This window comes from Scyliorhinus torazame, chromosome 1 (genome assembly GCF_047496885.1).
Source record: "Scyliorhinus torazame isolate Kashiwa2021f chromosome 1, sScyTor2.1, whole genome shotgun sequence".
In the NCBI taxonomy this organism is placed as follows: domain Eukaryota; kingdom Metazoa; phylum Chordata; class Chondrichthyes; order Carcharhiniformes; family Scyliorhinidae; genus Scyliorhinus; species Scyliorhinus torazame.
The window spans coordinates 228,973,405-228,993,314 of NC_092707.1; the positions used below are offsets into that span (position 1 = coordinate 228,973,405).

General features: G+C 48.7%; 1 protein-coding gene across 7 annotated transcripts in view; it reads left to right on the forward strand.

Annotated features, from left to right (window-relative positions):
- The window catches only part of snx14 (sorting nexin 14), a 259,496-nt gene that overhangs the window by 217,206 nt on the left and 22,380 nt on the right, over positions 1-19,910 (forward strand). For all 7 annotated transcript variants that reach the window (XM_072503178.1, XM_072503170.1, XM_072503160.1 and 4 more), the window contains one exon: positions 17,288-17,379. In XM_072503178.1, the coding sequence (XP_072359279.1) occupies positions 17,288-17,379 (92 nt within the window). The remainder of the gene's footprint in view (positions 1-17,287; positions 17,380-19,910) is intronic.

Genomic DNA, 19,910 nt, shown 5'->3' on the forward strand with positions numbered 1-19,910 from the left:
AGCCTGACTTCGGTCATTGGTAAGATTTGAGAGTCCATTATTAAAGTTGAGATTGCGGAGTACTTGGAAGTGCAGGATAAAATGGGACTGAGTCAGCACAACTTTGTCAAGAGGAGGTCATGTCTGGGAAATCTATCAGAGTTCTTTGAGGAGGTTACAAGGACGTTAGACAAAGGAGAACCAGTGGACGTGATTTATTTAAATTTCCAGAAGGCCTTTGACAAGGTGCCGCATAGGAGATTGTTAAATAAGTTAAAAGCCCAGGGTGTTAAGGATACGATCCTGGCATGGATAAAGGATTGGCTGACTGGCAGAAGGCAGAGCGTGGGGATAAAGGGGTCTTTTTCAGGATGGCAGTCAGTGACTAGTGTGCCTCAGGGGTCTGTGCTGGGACCACAACTTCTCACAATATACATTAATGATCTGGAAGGGAGTTCAGGATAGAGGGGGGAATACGGTGCGGAGTGCGGTGAGAATAAACAAGGTATTTAGGGACTTCTATGGGGTCTATGGTACAGGTCTGAGCCCCCAGCGAGGGAGGAGGGGATGCAACGATTCTTCGATCAGCTGAGGTTCCCGAGGGTGGAGGAGGAGGAGGTGGCTGGTTTGGGGGCACCGATTGGGCTGAAGGAGCTGGTTAAAGGATTGGGGAGCGTGGAGGCGGAGAAGGCCCCGGGGCCGGATGGGTTCCCGGTTGAATTCTACAGGAAATACGTGGACCTGCTGGGTACGTTGCTAGTGAGGACTTTCAATAAGGCGAGGGAGGGGGGGACCTTGCCCCCGACAATGTCTAGGGCGCTGATTTCTTTGATCCTGAAGCGGGACAAGGATCCACTGCAATGTGGGTCGTATAGACCGATCTCGCTCCTCAATGTTGATGCTAAGTTGCTGGCAAAGGTGCTGGCTACGAGAATTGAGGACTGTGTCCCGGGGGTAATTCATGAGGGCCAGACGGGATTTGTGAAGGGTAGGCAATTAAATACAAATGTGCGGAGGCTCCTCAATGTGATTATGGGTGGAGGGGGAAGCGGAGGTAGTGGCAGCTATGGACGCGGAGAAGGCCTTTGACCGGGTGGAGTGGGAGTATCTTTGGGAAGTGTTGCGGAGGTTTGGGTTCGGGGAGGGGTTCATCAGCTGGGTCTGGCTGCTATATAGAGCCCCGGTGGCGAGTGGCTACGAATCGGCGGAGGTCGGAATACTTTCGGCTGTACCGGGGGACGAGGCAGGGGTGTCCCCTGTCCCCCCTGTTGTTTGCACTGTCAATTGAGCCTCTGGCCATGGCACTAAGGGAGTCCAGGAAATGGAGGGAACTGGTCCGGGCGAGAGAGGATCACCGGGTGTCGTCGTATGCAGACGACCTGTTGCTGTATGTGGCAGATCCAGTGGAGGGGATGGCGGAGGTCATGCGGATCCGAAGGGAGTTTGGGGACTTTTCGGGGTATAAACTCAACGTAGGGAAGAGTGAGCTCTTTGTGGTGCATTCAGGGGACCAGGGAAGGGGAATAGACGAGCTACCGCTGAAGAGGGCGGAAAGGAGCTTTTGGTACCTAGGGATCCAAGTAGCTAGGAGTTGGGGGGCCCTGCACAAGCTCAATTTGACGCGGTTGCTGGAGCAGATGGAGGAGGATTTTAAAAGATGGGATATGCTGCCATTCTCACTAGCGGATAGGGTGCAGTTGGTCAAAATGATGGTCCTCCCGAGGTTTCTCTTTGTGTTCCAGTGCCTCCCATTATGATCCCCAAGGCCTTTTTCAAACGGGTAAGTAGGAGCATCATGGGGTTTGTGTGGGCGAATAAGACCACGAGGATGAAGAGAGTGTTTCTGGAGCGTAGCAGGGACAGTGGGGGGCTGGCACTGCCGAATTTGTGCGGCTATTATTGGGCAGCAAATGTGACGATGATCCGTAAGTGGGTAATGGAGGGAGAGGGGGCGGCGTGGAAGAGGCTAGAGATGCAGTCCTGTGTGGGCACGAGCCTGAGGGCACTGGCAACGGCACCACTGCCGCTCTCGCCGACAAGGTACACCACGAGTCCGGTGGTGGCGACGACGTTGAAGATCTGGGGGCAGTGGAGGCGACATAGAGATGAGGTGGGAGCCTCGGTTTGGTCCCCGATTCGGGAGAATCATCGTTTCGTCTCGGGAAGGATGGATGGGGGGTTTCTGAGCTGGCATCGGGCAAGGATTAGAAGAATGGGGGACCTGTTCATCGATGGGATGTTTGCGAGCCTAGGGCCGCTGGAGGAGAAGTTTGGGTTACCCCCGGGAAACGCTTTCAGGTGCATGCAAGTGAGGGCGTTTGTGAGGTGGCAGGTGAGGGAATTCCTGCTGCTCCCGGCACACGGGATTCAGGACAGGGTGATTTTGGGTGTATGGGTTGGAGAAGGCAAAGTTTCGCCGATTTACCAGGAGCTGAAGGAAGAGGAGGAAGCCTCGGCGGAGGAGCTAAAGGGCAAGTGGGAGGAGGAGCTGGGGGAGGAGATAGATGAGGGTCTGTGGGCTGATGCCCTGAGTAGGGTGAATTCTTCCTCCTCTTGCGCCAGGCTCAGCCTAATACAGTTCAAGGTTACTCAGAGCGCAGATGACAGGGGCGAGGTTGAGTAGGCTCTTTGGGGTGGAGGACAGATGTGGGAGGTGCTCGGGAAGCCCGGCAAATCACGTCCATATGTTCTGATCGTGCCCGGCACTGGATGGATTTTGGAGGGATTTTGCGAGGACTATGTCCAAGGTGGTGAAAGCCCGGGTCAAGCCAAGCTGGGGGTTGGCAGTATTTGGGGTAACGGACGAGCCGGGAGTGCAGGAGGCGAAAGTGGTTGGTATTCTGGCCTTTGCGTCCCTGGTAGCCCGGCCGAGGATTTTGCTATTATGGAAAGATGCGAAGGCCCCTAGTGTGGAAGCTTGGATCAATGATATGGCAGGGTTCATCAAGCTGGAGAGGATAAAGTTTGCCTTGCAAGGGTCTGTGTAGGGGTTCCTCAGGCGGTGGCAACCGTTCCTAGACTATCTCGCGGAGTGTTAGGAGGAGGTCAGCAGCAGCAGCCCAGGGGAGGGGGGGGGGTTCTTTTGGGGGGCATTTGGGTGGATGGGGGGGGGGCTTCCCTGTTGGCGCATTTAAATGTCATATGGGGGGTTATCGTACATGGGGGAAATCCAATGTATAATTTTTGTATAAATTTTGATTGTTGTGTTCTTGTTTCTTTCTTTTTGTTGGGGGGGGGTTTGTTGAAAATCTGTTAAAATTTGAAAAAAAATATATATTTTTAAAAATTGATCTGGAAGAAGGAACTGAAGGCACTGTTGCTAAGTTTGCAGATGATACAAAGATCTGTAGAGGGACAGGTAGTATTGAGGAAGCAGGGAGGCTGAAGAAGGACTTGGACAGGCTAGGAGAGTGGACAAAGAAGTGGCAGATGGAATACAGTGTGGAAAGGTGTGAGGTTATGCACTTTGGATGGGGCATGGACTATTTTCTAAATGGGGAAATACTTAGGAAATCGGAAGCACAAAGGGCCTTGGGAGTCCTTGTTCACGATTCTCTTAAGGTTAACGTGCAGGTTCAGTCGGCAGTTAGGAAGGCAAATTCAATGTTAGCATTCATGTAGAGACGGCTAGAATACAAGAGCAGGGATATAATTCTGAGTCTGTATAAGTCACTGGTCAAACCCCATTTGGAGTATTGTGAGTAGTTTTTGGCCCCATATCTAAGGAAGGATGTGCTGGCCTTGGAAAGGGTCCAGAGGAGGTTCACAAGAATGATCCCAGGAATGAAGTGGTTGTTGTATGAGGAACGGTTGAGGACTCTGGGTCTATACCCGTTGGAGTTTAGAAGGATGAGGGAGGATCTTATTGAGGCCTGGATAGAGTGGACGTGGAGAGGATGTTTCCACTAGTAGGAAAAATTAGAAGCAGAGGACACCATCTCAGACTAAAGGGACGATCCTTTAAAAAAGAGATGAGGAGGAATTTCTTCAACCAGAGAGTGTGAATCTGTGAAACTCTTTGCCTCAGAAGTCTGTGGAGGCCAAATCTGTGGGTACTAAAAGAGGTGGCGGGCAAAATAGCAAATGCGCTCGTGGTGATTTACCAAAATCCATTGGACTCTGGGGCGGTTCCTGCAATTGGAAAACAGCAAATGTGATGCCACTGTTTTAAAAAGGAGGTAGACAAAAGGTGGGTAACTATAGGCTAGTTAGCTGAATCTGTAGTGGGGGAAAATGCTTTAACCTAATATTAAGGAAAAAATAGCGAGACAACTGGATAGAAACTGTCCCATTGGGCAGACGCAGCATGGGTTCATGAAAGACGGATCATGTTTGAATAATTTACTGGAATTCTTTGAGGACATTACAAGCGGGATGGATAACAGGGAACCGGTGGATGTGGTGTAACTGGATATCCAGAAGGCATTCGACAAGGTGCCACACAAAAGGCTAGAGATAATGATAAAGGCACAAGACGTTACTGCTAATGTATTAGCATGGATAGAGGATTGGTTAATTGACAGAAAGCAAAGAGCGGAGATAAATGGGTGTTTGTCTGGTTGGCGATCAGTGGCTAATGGTGTGCCTCAGGGATCAGTGTTGGGACTGCAATTGTTTACAATTTACATAGATGATCTGGAGTTGGGGACCAAGTGTAATGTGTCAAAGTTTGCAGATGATACTAAGATGAGTGGCAGAGCCAAATGTGCAGAGGACACAAAGCCTGCAGAGGGATATAGACAGTTTATGTGAGTGGGCAAGGGTCTGGCAGATGGAGTTCAATCTTGATAAATAGGAGGTCATTCATTTTGGTAGGAATGACAGCAAAATGGACTGTTATTTAAATGGTAAAAAATTGCAGCATGCTGCTGTGCAGAGGAGCCTGGGTGTCCTTGTGAATGAATCGCAAAAAGTTGATTTGCAAGTGCAGCAGGTAATTAAGAAGGCAAATGGAATTTTGTCCTTCATTGCTAGAGGGATGGAGTTTAAAAGCAGCGAGGTCATGTTGCAGCTGTATAGGGTGCCGGTGAGGCCACACCTGGAGTACTGTGTACAGTTTTGGTCTCCTTACTTGGAAAGGATGTACTGTCACTGGAGGGTGTGCAGAGGAGATTCACGAGATTCACTGTCACTGAGGTATATTCAGGGTTCATTTTTATCTAAAGTCTAGTCTTTTGTTTTGTTCATTAACTTAAAAGTTGCTGTTTGGTTTACAAGAAGATGAATTTTCAATCAGCTTTAATCAAAGGTTCTACTTGCAGCTGGAGCTTGTTTTCATAGATTATCATAGAATTTACAGTGCAGAAGGAGGCCATTTGGCCCATCGAGTCTGCACCGGCTCTTGGAAAGACCACCCTACCCATGTTCAACACCTACACCCTATCCCCATAACCCAGTAACCCCACCCAACACTAAGGGCAATTTTGGACATTAAGGGCAATTTATCACAGCCAATCCACCTAACCTGCACATCTTTGGACTGTGGGAGGAAACCGGAGCACCCGGAGGAAACCCACGCAAACACGGGGAGGATGTGCTGACTCCGCACAGACAGTGACCCAAGCCGGAATTGAACCTGGGACCCTGGAGCTGTGAAGCAATTGTGCTATCCACAATGCTACCGTGCTGCCCACTAATTGTTAATTAGTTAATTGGATTAGGCCAGTTTTCAGAGGCTAGAGTCACAGTATAAGGTGAGCCAGCTACTGTGCAGACTTTGTTTGCACTGAGTGCTGAATTTGGGTGCATGTGAGTGCGATAGTGAGAGTTTGGTGACTGAGGGAGTGCTGTATTTGAGTGCTATAGTGAGAGTTTAGTGACTGAGGGAGTGCTGAATTTGAGTGCTATAGTGAGAGTTTGGTGACTGAGGAAATGCTGAATTTGGATGCATTTAAGTGCTATAGTGAGAGTTTGGTGACTGAGGGAGTTGGGTGAGGAGGGAGCAAGGTGCTCCTTTCATTTCATTTCCTCAAAGAGCGAGAAGGGAGCCAGGAGTTTACAGAGAGTGCAGCTGACTGGGAGCAGAGTCGGAGGGCGGAGTTACAGTTGGTCCACAGGGCAGCTACATTCTGTAAGGTAAGAGGGGATGGAGGCTAGGACAGTTGCATGCTCCTCCTGTAGGATGTGGGTGGTGAGGGATACCACCAGTGTCCCCGCTGACTACACCTGCGAGATATGCACCCAACCCCAGCTCCTCAGAGACCGTGTGAGGGAACTGGAGGTGGATGAACTTTGGATCATCCGGGAGGTAGAGGGAGTAATAGAGAAGAGTTACAGGGAGGTAGCCACAACCAAGGTACAGGACAAAAGTAGCTGGATTCCAGTCAGGGGAAGGAAAACGAACGGGCAGACAGTGCAGGGATCCTTCGTGGCCGTTCCCCTTCAAAACAAGTACACCGTTTTGGATGCTGTTGGGTGGGGTGACCTACCGGGGGAAGGCCCTAGCGGCCAGGTCTCTTGCACTGAGTCTGGCTCTGGGGCTCAGAAGGGAATGTGGGGGAATAGAAAAGCAATAGTAATAGGGGACTCAATGGTTAGGGGAATGGATAGGAGATTCTGTGGTCGCGATCGAGACTCCCGGAAGGTATATTGCCTCCCGGGTGCCAGGGCCAGGGATGTCTCGGATTGTGTCTACAGGATTCTTGAGGGGGAGGGGGAGCAACCAGACATTGCGGTGCACATAGGCACCAACGACATAGCTAAGAAAAGGGATGAGGATTTAAAAAGTGATTTTAGGGCGTTAGGTTGGAAGCTAAAGAGCAGGATAATCAGAGTAGTGATCTCAGGATTGCTACTGGTGCCATGTGCAAGTGAGGCAAGGAACAGAGAGCGAGTGCAGCTGAACACGTGGCTCCAGGGCTGGTGCAGGAGGGAAGGTTTCAGATATGTGAATCATTGGGATATCTTCTGGGGAAGGTGGGACCTGGACATGAAGGACGGATTGCACCTAAACTGGAGGGGCACCAGTATCCTGGGTGGAAGGTTTGCTAGAGCTCTTCGGGAGGGTTTAAACTAGTTTGGCAGGGGGATGGGAACCAGAGCTATGGATCAGAGGATAGGGTAGCTGTTGAACAGGCAGAAATAGTATGCAGCAAGTCTGTGAGGAAGGATAGACAGTTGATAGGGCAAAGTTGCACTCAGTGTAGTGGGTTAAAGTGCGTCTGTTTCAATGCAAGGAGTGTCAGGAATAAGGGAGATGAACTTAGAGCATGGATCAGTACTTGGAACTACAATGTTGTGGCCTTTACGGAGACATGGATTTCACAGGGGCAGGAATGATTGTTAGATGTTCTGGGGTTCAGATGTTTTCAGAAGAATAGGGAGGGAGGTAAAAGAGGAGGGGGAGTGGCACTGTTAATTAGGGAGTGCACCACAGCTGCAGAAAAGGAGGTATGTGAGGAGGGTTTGTCTACTGAGTCAGTATGGGTGGAAGTCAGAAACAAGAAAGGAGCAGTCACTTTATTGGGAGTTTTCTATAGACCACCAATAGCAGCAGAGAGATAGAAGAACACATTGGGCGGCAGATCTTGGAAAAGTGCAGGAATAACAGTTGTTGTCATGGGTGACTTCAACTTCCCTAATATTGACTGGAACCTCCTTAGTGCAAATGGTTTGGATGGAGCAGATTTTGTCAGGTGTGTACAGGAAGGATTCCTGACTCAATATGTAGATAGGCTGACTAGGGGGGAGGCCATATTGGACTTGGTGGTCTGCAACGAACCAGGCCAGGTGTCAGATGTCTCGGTGGGAAAACATTTCGGTGACAGTGACCACAACGCCTTGACCTTTACCATAGTCATGGAGAGGGATAGGAACACACAGTATGGGAAGGTATTTAATTAGGGGAGGAGAAATTATACTGCTATTAGACGGCAGCTGAGGAGCATAAAGTGGGAACAATTGTTCTTGGGGAAATGCACAACAGTAATGTGGGGATTGTTTAAGGAGCACTTGTTGCGAGTGCTGGATAGTTTTGTCCCACTGAGACGAGGAAGGAATGGTAAAGTGAAGGAGTCTTGGATGACAAGAGAAGTGGAGCTTCTAGTCAAGAGGAAGGCAGAAACTTGCGTAAGGTTGAGGAAGCAAGGATCAAACTCGGCCCTAGATGGTTTACAAGGTAGCCAGGAAGGAACTCAAAAATGGACTGAGGAGAGCTAGAAGGGGGCATGAAAAAGCTCTGGCAGGAAGGATTAGGGAAACCCCCAAGGAGTTCTACACTTATGTGAGAAATAAGAGGATGATCAGAATGAGAGTAGGGCCGATCAGGGATAGTGGAGGGAAGTTGTGCCTAGAGTCTGAGGAGATGGGGGAGGCCCTAAATGAATAATTTGCTTCGGTATTCACTAGAGAGAGGGACTTTGTTGCTCATGAGAACAGTGTGAACCAGGTTAATAGACTCAAACAGGTTGATATTAAGAAGGAGGATGTGCTGGAAATTTTGAAAAGCATCAGGATAGATAAGTCCCCTGGGCTTGACGGGCTGTACCCAAGATTACTACGGGAAGTGAGGGAGGAGATTGCTGCGCCGTTGGCGATGATCTTTGCGTCCTCACTCTTCACTGGAGTAGTACCGGATGATTGGAGGGAGGCAAATGTTGTTCCCCTGTTCAAGAAAGGGAATAGCGAAATCCCTGGGAATTACAGACCCATCAGTCTTGCGTCTGTGGTGAGCAAAATATTGGAAAGGATTCTGAGAGATAGGACTTATGATTATTTAGAAAAACATAGTTTGAAATGAAAAATGAAATGAAAATCGCTTATTGTCACAAGTAGGCTTCAATGAAGTTACTGTGAAAAGCCCCTAGTCGCCACATTCCGGCGCCTGTTCGGGGAGGCTGTTACGGGAATTGAACCGTGCTGCTGGCTTGCCTTGGTCTGCTTTCAAAGCCAGCGATTTGCGCTCTGTGCTAAACAGCCCCTGTTTGATTAAAGATAGCCAGCATGGCTTTGTGAGGGGCAGGTCATGCCTCACAAGCCTCATTGAATTCTTTGAGGATGTGACGAGACACATTGATAAAGGTCAGGAAGTGGATGTGGTGTATATGGATTTCAGTAAGGCATTTGATAAGGTTCCCCATGGTAGGCTCATTCAGAAAGTTAGGAAGCACGGGATACAGGGAAATTTGGCTGTCTGGATACAGAATTGGCTGGCCGAAAGAAGACAGCGAGTGGTAGTGGATGGAAAGTATTCCGCCTGGAGGTCGGTGACCAGTGGTGTCCTGCAGGGATCTGTTGTGGAACCTCTGTTCTTTGTGCTTTTTATAAATGACTTGGATGAGGAAGTGGAAGGGTGGGTTAGTAAGTTTGCCGATGACACGAAGGTTGGGGGAGTTGTAGATAGTGTTGAGGGTTGTTGCAGGTTACAACAGGACATTGACAGGATGCAGAGCTGGGCTGAAAAGTGGCAGATGGAGTTCAACCTTGATGAATGTGAAGTGATTCGTTTTGTAAGGTCGAATTTGAATGCTGAATACAGGGTTAAAGGCAGGATTCTTGGAAGTGGGGGGGGGGAGGCTCGGAGGTGTACAACCCCCGGTAGAAGGCCCCGGGAGCCTCATTGACCCTTTCAGGCATGGCGACTAGCCCGCGGCTGCTGTCCTTAATCTGGGCTATTTTTGCTTTCTCAGCTGGCGTGCCAACGGGTGGCTGGCGTTTTCTCCATGCCCGTAAAAGGTCCCCATGTCTGGCGCTGCTTTCCTTGTAGAGAGCATTTGTAGCTGCTTCTTCTCCGCCAGTAGCTTTATGGTTGGGGACGTGGAGTACCGCTGGTCCAGCTCCAATATGGAGTTCGCTAGATGTTGCCTATCCGTTCTCTCTTTCCTATCTCTGCGCTCCTTGCATGCAATAATTTCTCCTCTAATCTCTGCCTTCAGTGTCTCCTGGAAGGTGGAGGGCGAGACTTCCCATTTCTGGTTGTTGGTAACGTACCCGTCTATGGCCTGTGATATTGTTTTGCAAAATGCCTTATCAGAAAGGAGGGCCGTCTCCGCCCTCCGTGAGGAACGTTGGGCCAGCCTGTCTCCAACCTCACACCCATGTGAGGGCAGCACGGTAGCATTGTGGATAGCACAATTGCTTCACAGCTCCAGGATCGCAGGTTCGATTCCGGCTTGGGTCTCTGTCTGTGGGGAGTCTGTACATCCTCCCTGTGTGTGTGGGGGTTTCCTCTGGGTGCTCCAGTTTCCTCCCACAGTCCCAAGATGTGCAGGTTAGGTGGATTGGCCATGATAAATTGCCCTTAGTGTCCAAAATTGCCCTTAGTGTTGGGTGGGGTTACTGGGTTGTGGGGATAGGGTGGAGGTGTTGACCTTGGGTAGGGTGCTCTTTCCAAGAGCCGGTGCAGACTCGATGGGCCGAATGGCCTCCTTCTCTGTAAATTCTATGATAAGTCTATGTAATGTGGAGCGTGGGTGGAGATTATGATTGCGGACTATTCTGCACCTACTAGCCTTGGAAGCACCGATTTCCCCACTGCAAAGAAGTCTATCCTGGTGTACACCTTATGTTCCTGGGAACAAATACAAACTCTTTCGCCCCTGGTTGTGGGAACCTCCATGGATCCCCTGCCCCATCTGTCCATGAACGAGCCTAGTTCCTTCGCCATGTTAGATTTGTTTCCCCAATTTGGGGTTTGATCTGTCTGTCTGAGTGTTATGTCTGGGCTTTCCGGTAGGGCTTTTTCATGAATTCCCCGTCATCAGGGTTGGGAACGTACACGTTAACAAGGACCACTGGTGTCCCGTCCAGGACACTGCTGAACATGATGTACTGTCCCCCTTGGTCCGTAACTGCCCTCGCCACTATAAATGCTGCCCTCTTGTTGAGCAGTATGACCACCCCCCTCCAGCTCTCCAGTAGCAAGAATGGTATATCTGTCCCACCCAGCCCTTTCTTACCTGGAGTTAGTTGGTCCTTCTCCCTCAGATGTGCCTCTTAGAGGAAGACTATGTCGGGTGAAGACTCTGGATCTTTTCACTGGGCCATTAAGTCCCCTGACGTTCGAAGTGACTATTCTAATGGGGGGGTTTCTGTCATGTGGGTGTGTCCCTGCATCCGGGGTTTTTCTTTGTTTGGGTACCCTCCAAAGTGGTTGTTTGCAGTGCCTTTGTGTTTCTTGCTGCCGTGTGCAATCTGTCACAGCTGGCCTAGAGCTCTCTTCCCCACCCCTTGTCCCGCTACTATCCCCCTGAGCCAGTCTCCCTCCCTCCTCTGTCCCCCCCTCCCCACTGCGAGTGTCTCCTCTACCCCCCAACCTCGATCGTACTTCCTGGTGCTAGCTTACCCTCTTGTCTGCTGGCCACCCTCCTGGGTCGACCGATACTGCCCCCGATCGCTGTGTTTATGTTTGCCCTTCCTCCCCCTCCTCACCCCCACCTGCGCCAGCTGCTCTCACCCCCTCCTTTCTGAGTTTTAGCTTCCGCTTTCAAAAACGAGGCGGTTCCGTCCCGCGCAAACAGATTCTCAATGTCCGAATATGTTGGGGTATCTGGTTCAGAGTTGGTTCTGTTTCTGTCTTCACAGCCCGTGTTTGTGGATGAACTTGGCCATGTCCCCCGGTGCGATAAAGTAATTCCCTGACACGGAAGGTCACCCTGAGCTTGGCTGGGTACAGCATTCCAAATTTCACATTTTTCTTCTATAGGGTCGCCTTGGCTCTGTTGAATTCTGCCCGCGCTTGGTGAGGTCTGCTCCAATGTCTTGGTACACCAAGATTGAGTGACCCTGACAGTTGCAGGACCTTGTCTGTCTTGTCCAGATTGAGATGCTTGCCCAGTCCTGGTACCGGTGCAGCTTCGCGATGAAGGCCATCCGTTTTACCCCGGCCTTGGGCTTTAGCCGAAGTGATCTGTGGACTCTGTCTACTTCTGGTGGCTTGGGGAAGTGGTCTCTTTCCACCAGGTTACCCAGCATTTGAGCCACATATTCCGTGGGGCTCCTGCCCTTGGTTCCCTCCAATAGGTCCACTGTGTGGCGGTTCTGGCATCGCAACCGATTTTCTTGATCCTCAACCGTTCCCCTTAATGTCCCATGCATCGCCACCAAGCTTGCCATTTCTGTCGGTAATGTGACTGTTCAGTCGCTCTGGTCTTTCGAGGCCTTCTCTAGCTCTCTGATCATTGCGTCCCGAGTCTCCAGATACCTTTCCGCCTTCTCCAAAGACGCCTGCAGGTTGATCAGCACCTCCCCCACCACCCGTTGCCCTCATTTCCATCTTCATGGACTCCTTGAGCTCCTGGACTGCCTGTGGCGTTCCCTCCATTTGTTCATCAGGGTGGAGAGCTCTGCGTGCGGCCTGGCGGTCCACCTTGTGCAGGTATAGCCAGGGCGTCACAGCCCCGCGTGCTTGCCATCTAGTTTTTTCTTTCCAGGCTTTTGCTGCCTTTGCCATCCTTTCGGCCCGTGGAACTGCTGCCACTTGGGTTGTCTTGTCCTGATGGTGTTGGAGGAGGATAAGGGGTGTTTTCTCCTGGTTTTAGTGGGCTATTTTGGGATTGAAGTGCATCGTTCCAAGTTTTCAGGAGGAGAGCCACCTTTTGTGCATTCACTCAGCCCATCCCCATCACCAGAAGGTCACAGACTCCTGTTTTAATCTTCATCAGCATAGAATTCCTACAGTGCAGATGGATGCCATAGATTCATAGAATTTGCAGTGCATAAGGAGGCCATTCGGCCCATCGAGTCTGCACCGGCTCTTGGAAAGAGCACCTACCCAAGTCCACACCTCCACCCTATCCCCATAACCCAGTAACCCCACCCAACACGAAGGGCAATTTTAGGCACTAAGGGCAATTTAGCATGGCCAATCCACCTAACCTGCACATTTTTGGACTGTGGGAGGAAATCGGAGCACCCGGAGGAAACCCACGCAGACACGGGACGAATGTGCAGACTCCGCACAGACAGTGACCCAAGCCTGGAATCGAAACTGGGACCCTGGAGCTGTGAGGCAATTGTGCTATCCACAATGCTACCGTGCTGCCCCAAAATGTAAAGAGTGATATTACAGATGTTGGATGGAATTTCTCCAAATTGCAAAGAGCTTTGGATGAGTTGAGAAAAGCTGTCTCAAACTTGCTGGCTTCACCGATGCCTTTTCTCACTCATTTCACAGCACTCTGTGCAATTTCAGAGGATCACACAGCCAATTGGGGGGCTGGGCCAAAACACGGCGGCAATGCTGGGAGATCAGGGCGTCCCGATCACCAAGTTTAATTAAAGGAGATGGGGACTAGGATGGACGGAGATTCCGAATATGGCGGAGAGTGGGGATTGAGAGGATGGGGGACTTGTTTATAGAGGGGAGCTTTCCGAGTATGAGGGCACTGAAGGAGAAGTTTGCATTGGCGGGGGGAAATGAGGTGCGGGACGTTCTGCGTAGACAGGTACCAACCTTCCCACTCCTGCCGCTAAGGGGGATTCAGGTCAGGGTAGTTTCTAGAGGATGGATAGGTGAAGGGAGCATTTCTGACATTTATAAGGAGCTTATGGGATGAAATGAAAATGAATAAAAATCGCTTATTGTCACAAGTAGGCTTCAAATGAAGTTACTGTGAAAAGCCCCTAGTCGCCACATTCCGGCGCCTGTTCAGGAGGCTGGTACGGGAATTGAACTGTGCTGCTGGCCTGCCTTGGTCTGCTTTCAAAGCCAGCGATTTAGCCCTGTGCTAAACCAGCCCCTGTCCAGGATCAGAGGAGACGCAGATCGAGGAGCTGAAACGAAAGTGGGAGGAGGAGCTGAGGGGAGCGATAGAGGAGGGCCTTTGGGTGGACACATTGAGTCGAGTCAACGCAACCGCAACTTGTGCCAGACTCAGCCTGATTCAATTCAAGGTCGTTCACCGGTCTAACGTGACAGTGGCCCGGATGAGCAGATTCTTTGGGGTGGAGGATAGGTGCAAAAAATGTGCGGGAGGACCAGCGAACCATTTCCACATGTTCTGGGCATGTCCAAAACTGAGGGGATTTTGGCAGGGGTTTGCTGACATCATGTCCAAGGTATTAAATACAAGGGTGGCATTGAGTCCAGAGGTGGCGATTTTCGGGGTGTCGCAGGATCTGGGAATCCAGGAGGAGGAAGAGGGAGATGTTCTGGCCTTTGCTTCCCTGGTCGCCCAGAGGCAGATATTACTAGCATGGAGGGACTCAAGGCCCCCGAAGTCAGAGACCTGGCTATTGGACATGGCTGGCTTTCTTTTTCTGGAGAAAATTAAGTTCGCCCGGAGAGGGTCACTGTTAGGGTTCGCCCAGAGGTGGCAACCATTCATCGACTTCTTCGCAGAGAATTAACCGTCAGCAGAAGGGGGGGGGGGGGGGGGAGATGGGGACTGTCCAGTGGACAAGGAGAACATCCCTCCCCAACCCCCACCCAAAGATTGCGTCCCACCCCCCATACATTCATAGACCACGGAAGCATTGAGGTGGCCCGACAACTGAACCTCCCCCCAAATGCATGTACAACCTCCTCCCAATAGCCATTGGGGCCCTCTACACATAAGGGGAACCCTCAATGGGGCTCCGCAGAAGGCCCTCCCCTGCTAATGCCAACCTGGCACCCGATCATGTCCCTCACCACCTGGGGGAAATACTCATTTTTTTGAAAAGTAGTAGTGATTTGCTCCGGCATAACATCACGCCAACTGGGTGGGAGGATAAGGCGTGGCTAGTTGTTACAGCATCAAGGCCGGTAAGTATATGGAAACATATTAAAATTATGGAAAATGATCACTTCACTGGCAGGGGGGTGGGGATGATCTCAAATCGAGATCCCGCCGGCTCAAATCTCGTTATGGCCCACTCACGAAATTTAGCGGCCATAACAGGATTTGCGCCTGCAGCGAGTGGGCAAGCTCAATCCCCCCCATTGCCTTTGACTCTGGAACATAGAATATTAACAAACACCGAGGAAATAGGTGTAGATGCAGACTTCAATCCTGAGGATTTTGAGTGATGCTGAGGGTGTAGGGAACAATTAATGGAATTTACATACTGATAATTGTAAGTTTAATTAGAGTCTAGCAAAGAAAAGTAAGGAAATATAAGTAAATTCATTGTAAAATGAAGTATTTTTGTCAAATAATGTCTGAGTATAATTTTTTCTCAGTTTTATTTGTGTTTCATATTTGTGGGATTAATTAAAATAGTGTAAAAGAAGGTAATTAAGTGAATTATTGAATTAAATTTGTATTCAGTCCATTTGGCCATAGGCCGAATATCTCAGCTTATTACGTGTCCCTTTTATTTCCTGGATATTGGACAATAGCCCAGCTTGTGTTGTATAAAGCAATGTTGGCAAATTTCAGAATATTGTAAAGGTAATAGGGTAGAGCTAGTGGGGGATTTCAACTTCCCAACATTAACTGGGGTAGCCGTAGTGTTAAAGGTTTAGAGGGAGCAGAATTTAAAAAATACATCCAGGAGAACGTTTTAAGCCAGTATATCGAAGGTCCTACAAAAGAGTCCTGGACTTAATTTTAGGTAACAAAGTCGGACAAGTATCAGTGGGGGACCATCTTACAGATAGTGGTTTTAACTCCATTAGATTCAAGATTGTTATGGAAAAGAACCAGGATGGACCCGAGATCAATGTTCTAAACTGGGGAAAGGCCAATTTTAATAAGGCCAGATATGATTTGGTCAGAGTCGACTGGGAGCAGACACTTTTAGGTAAATCTGACAGAACAGTGGGACGCATTCAAGGAGTCTGCACATTCTCCCGGTGTCTGCGTGGGTTTCCTCCGGGTGCTCCGGTTTCCTCCCACAGTCCAAAGACCTGCAGGTTAGGTGGATTAGCCATGCCAGATTGTCCTTGGTGTCCAAAAAGGTTAGGAGGGGTTATTGGGTTACGGGGATAGGGTGGAAGTGAGGGCTTAAGTGGGTCAGTGCAGACTCGATGGGCCAAATGGCCTGCTTCTGCACTGTATGTTCTATGTTAACCTGGGTCCCTGGCACTGTGAGGCAGCAGTGCTAACCACTGTGCCAGCATGCTGCCTCAGATTCCCCCCTCTTAATTTGTAGCCATTTAGAAAAATATTTGCCTTCCTGTTTTTTGCTACCAAAGTGTATCACCTCATGTTTATGCCCATTTTATTGCAACTGCCATTTATTTGCCCACTCACTCAACTTCACACTGAAGGACCTCTGCATCCCCCTCACAGCTCACCCTCTCACCCTCTCACCCAGCTTTGTACCATCTGCAAATTTGGAGATATTGCATTTTGTTCCCTCATATAAATCATTATTATACATTACAAATAGCTGGGATCATAGCACCAATCCCTGTTATACCCCACTAGTCACTGCCTGACATTTAGAAAAAGACTTGTTCATTCCTAGTCTTTGTTACCTGTCTGCCAACCAGTTTTCTTTTTAAACAAAGAAAAAAAAATTTAGAGTACCCAATTCTTTTTTTCCCCAATTAAGGGGCAATTTAGCATGGCCAGTCCACCTACCCTGCACACTTTTGGGTTGTAGGAGTGAGACCCACGCAGACACTGGGAGAATGTGCAATCTCCACACGGACAGTGACCCAGGGCTGGGATCGAACCCAGGCCCTCAGCGCTGTGAGGCAGCAGTGCCTTGCCAAGCAGTTTTCTATCCATCTCCGTATACTACCCCCAATCCCATGTGCTTTAATTTTACACGGTAATCCCTTATGTGGAACTTTGTTGAATGCCTTTGAAAGTCCAAATAAACCACATCCACTGGCTTCCCTTCATCAACTCTACTAGTTACATCCTCGAAGATGGGATTTGATGGGCTTCCAAGACTTGGGCGATCTCTGACTGCTAGGGTTGTCCTGTAGTTGCCAAGGATGACCTTCCTCTCCAGCAAGTATCTGACTGTTGCTGTGTGCTTTCCATTACATACGAACATACAAAAAAAGGAGCAGGAGTAGGCCCCCCCGAGCCTGCTTGCCATTCAATAAGATCATGGCTGAACTGCTTGTAACTGCAACCCCACATTCCAGCCTTACACCGATAACCTATCTTCTCCCTTGTTAATCAAGGACCTATCTAGCTCTGCCTCTTGCACAACAATACAGCAAGCAGAATGCTTGGCACAAACCCAACACGTGGTACAAAATACTGGAGTTTACCCAAATAGCTCAAGGTTAGAAAAGGAGATTACTTAAAGGGTTTCATTTCAGCAGAGCACATCAACTACTTGTATTTGTATCAGAGCTAAGACTTGATTATGTCCAATGTGAACTACATTATTTCAGTAGCAAATATGTTGAATGCACCTGAATATTGCTACTCTTTAAAAACCTGACTGCTAAGCAGTGACCAGCTGTCCCTTTACTTGGCAGATTTCTTTGTGAAATGCATCGGGGAAGAAGCAAAATACGAGGGAATTCGACTACTGTTTGAAGGACTGCAGCAGCCGGTGCTCAACAAACAGGTCTGTATACATGAGTTTAGGGCAGTGTCTCAAGTTACTTCACATATTGAATAACTAATTCAGATTGGCTGCCAAGCAATGTAAGAAGAGCATTATGGCTAAACGTGTGGCATTTCTTGACTTTATGTTTTTTCCCAGACTGAATTGTGAGGAATTATCAATGTTCCTTATGCCCTTTGGGCACTTGGTGTCAGCATCATACTAGCTCCATTGTCAAGTGCAGCATAGTCATGCAGAGTAATGCTCTAATTTGATTACGGTAAATGCTAGTAGAAATATTGTCATTGTATCTTTGGGGCTCTTGTACTGAATTAGGTTGAACAACCTTCGGTAGAGTTTTGAATTAAACTTTCCAAACCTGTAATGCAAAGGATTCGTAGAAATTAGGGTAATCACTCCATGAGCTGATAAAAGGTGCTTTTCACTTTTCTTTAAGTCCCTTCTGTTACGGTAGCACAGTGGTTAGCACTGTTGCTTCACAGCACCAGGGACCCGCTTCCCGGCTTGGGTCACTGTCTGTGCGGTGTCTGCACGTTCTCCCCGTGTCTGTGTGGGTTTTCTCCGGGTGCTCCAGTTTCCTTTCACAAGTCCTGAAAGACGTGCTGTTAAGTGAATTGGACATTCTGAATTCTCCCTCAGTGCACCCAAACTGTCGCCGTAGTCTGGCGACTAGGGGATTTTCACAGTAATTTCATTGCAGTGTTAATGTAAGCCTACTTGCGACATTAATAAAGATTATTATTATTTGCACAACGATAACTAATTCACAAACGTCAGAGAATGTAGGAAAACTTAATTTTACAATTCCAGAGCAAACACCATTCAGTAGGCACAAATTTGTTCTGTATGTCTTCAAGCTGTTGTCTATTCACCTTTGCGTCATCTGCTTTTTACGTAGCATTTGGGCTGTGTTAACATGCAGTGGAATGATTTCATTTTGGAAATCTAAGAATATACATCTACTGGTTCTCTTTTATGTACACTACTCATCCTTTTTTAAAAATTCGTTCCTGGCACGTGGACATACTAGTGAGCCCAGCATTTATTGCCCATCCCTAATTTCCCTTGGGAAGGCAGTAGTGAGCTGCCTTCTTGAACCACTGAAGTCTGTATGGTGTATGGAATGTGCTGTTAGGAAGGAAGTTCCAGGATTTTGACCCAGTGATAGTGAACAAATGTCAACATATTTCCAAGTGAGGAAGGTGAGTGACTTCAGGGGAACTGCAGGTGGTGGAGTCTCCATGCATTTGCTGTCCTTGTCTTTCTAGGTGGTGGAGATCTCTGGTTTGGAAGATGCTGCCTGAGGAGCCTTGGTGAATTGCTGCAGTGCATCTTGTTAATAGTACACACTGCTGCTACTGTGCGATTATGGTGGAGGAGATGAATATTAAAGTTGGTGGATGGGGTGCCAATCAAGCGGGTTGCTTTGGTTTAGTTGGTGTCAAGCTTCTTGAGTGTTGTTGAAGCTGCACTCATCCAGGCTAGTGATATTCCATCACATTCTTGACTTGAGCCTTGCAGCTGGTGGACAGGATTTGGGTAGTCAAGAGGTGAATTACTCTCAGCAGAATTACCAACCTCTGACCTGCTTTTGTAGCCACAGTATTTATATGGTGGGTCCAGTTCAGTTTCTGACCATGCAGACACGGGGAAAACGTGCAGACTCCGCACAGACAGTGACCCAAGCTGGGAATCGAACCTGGGACCCTGGAGCTGTGAAGTAACTGTGCTGTCCACTGTACTACCGTGCTGCTCCCAAAATGAGGGGCACCTGGATTTGAACCGGGGATGGAATTTAATACAGAGAAGTGGGAGATGATTTTGTTTGGTAGATGTAATGCAGAAAGACAATATAAAATAATGGGTATAATTTTAAAGGAGTGCAGGAGCAGAGGGATCTGGGTGTATATGTGCACAAATCATTGAAAGTGGTAATTGATAAAGCATACAGTATCCTCGGCTTTATTGATGGGTGCATGGATACAAAAGCAAATAAATATTAAACCTGTATAAAACACCAGTTCATCCTCAACTGGAGTATTGCACCCAGTTCTGGGTGCCATACTTTAGGAAAGATGTGAGGACATTGGAGAGGATTTGTGAATTTGGTTCCAGGGTTGAGGAACTGCATTTGCGCAGAAAGATTGGAGAAGTTGGGATTGTTTTCCCTGGAGGTGAGAAGGTTGAGAGGAGATTTGAGGCATTCAGAATCATGAGCGATCTGGACAGAGTAGAGAGGGAGAAACTGTTTCCCATTGGTGAAAGGATCAAGAATGAGAGGGCATGTATGAGGAGAAACTTTTTCATACAGCGAGTGGTTAGGATCTGGAACACCCTGCCTGAGAATGGTGGAGGCAGGTTCAATTGAAGCATTCAAGAAGGATTTGGATCATTATCTGAAAAGGAGATTTTGCAGGGCTACAGGGGGGTGGCACTAAGTGAATGTCTTCTCCTGAGAGCCAACACTGGCGATATATTTTTCCCTTAAAATTGATTTAGTTATTCCGCCCCCCCCCCCCTTCATCTTGTCA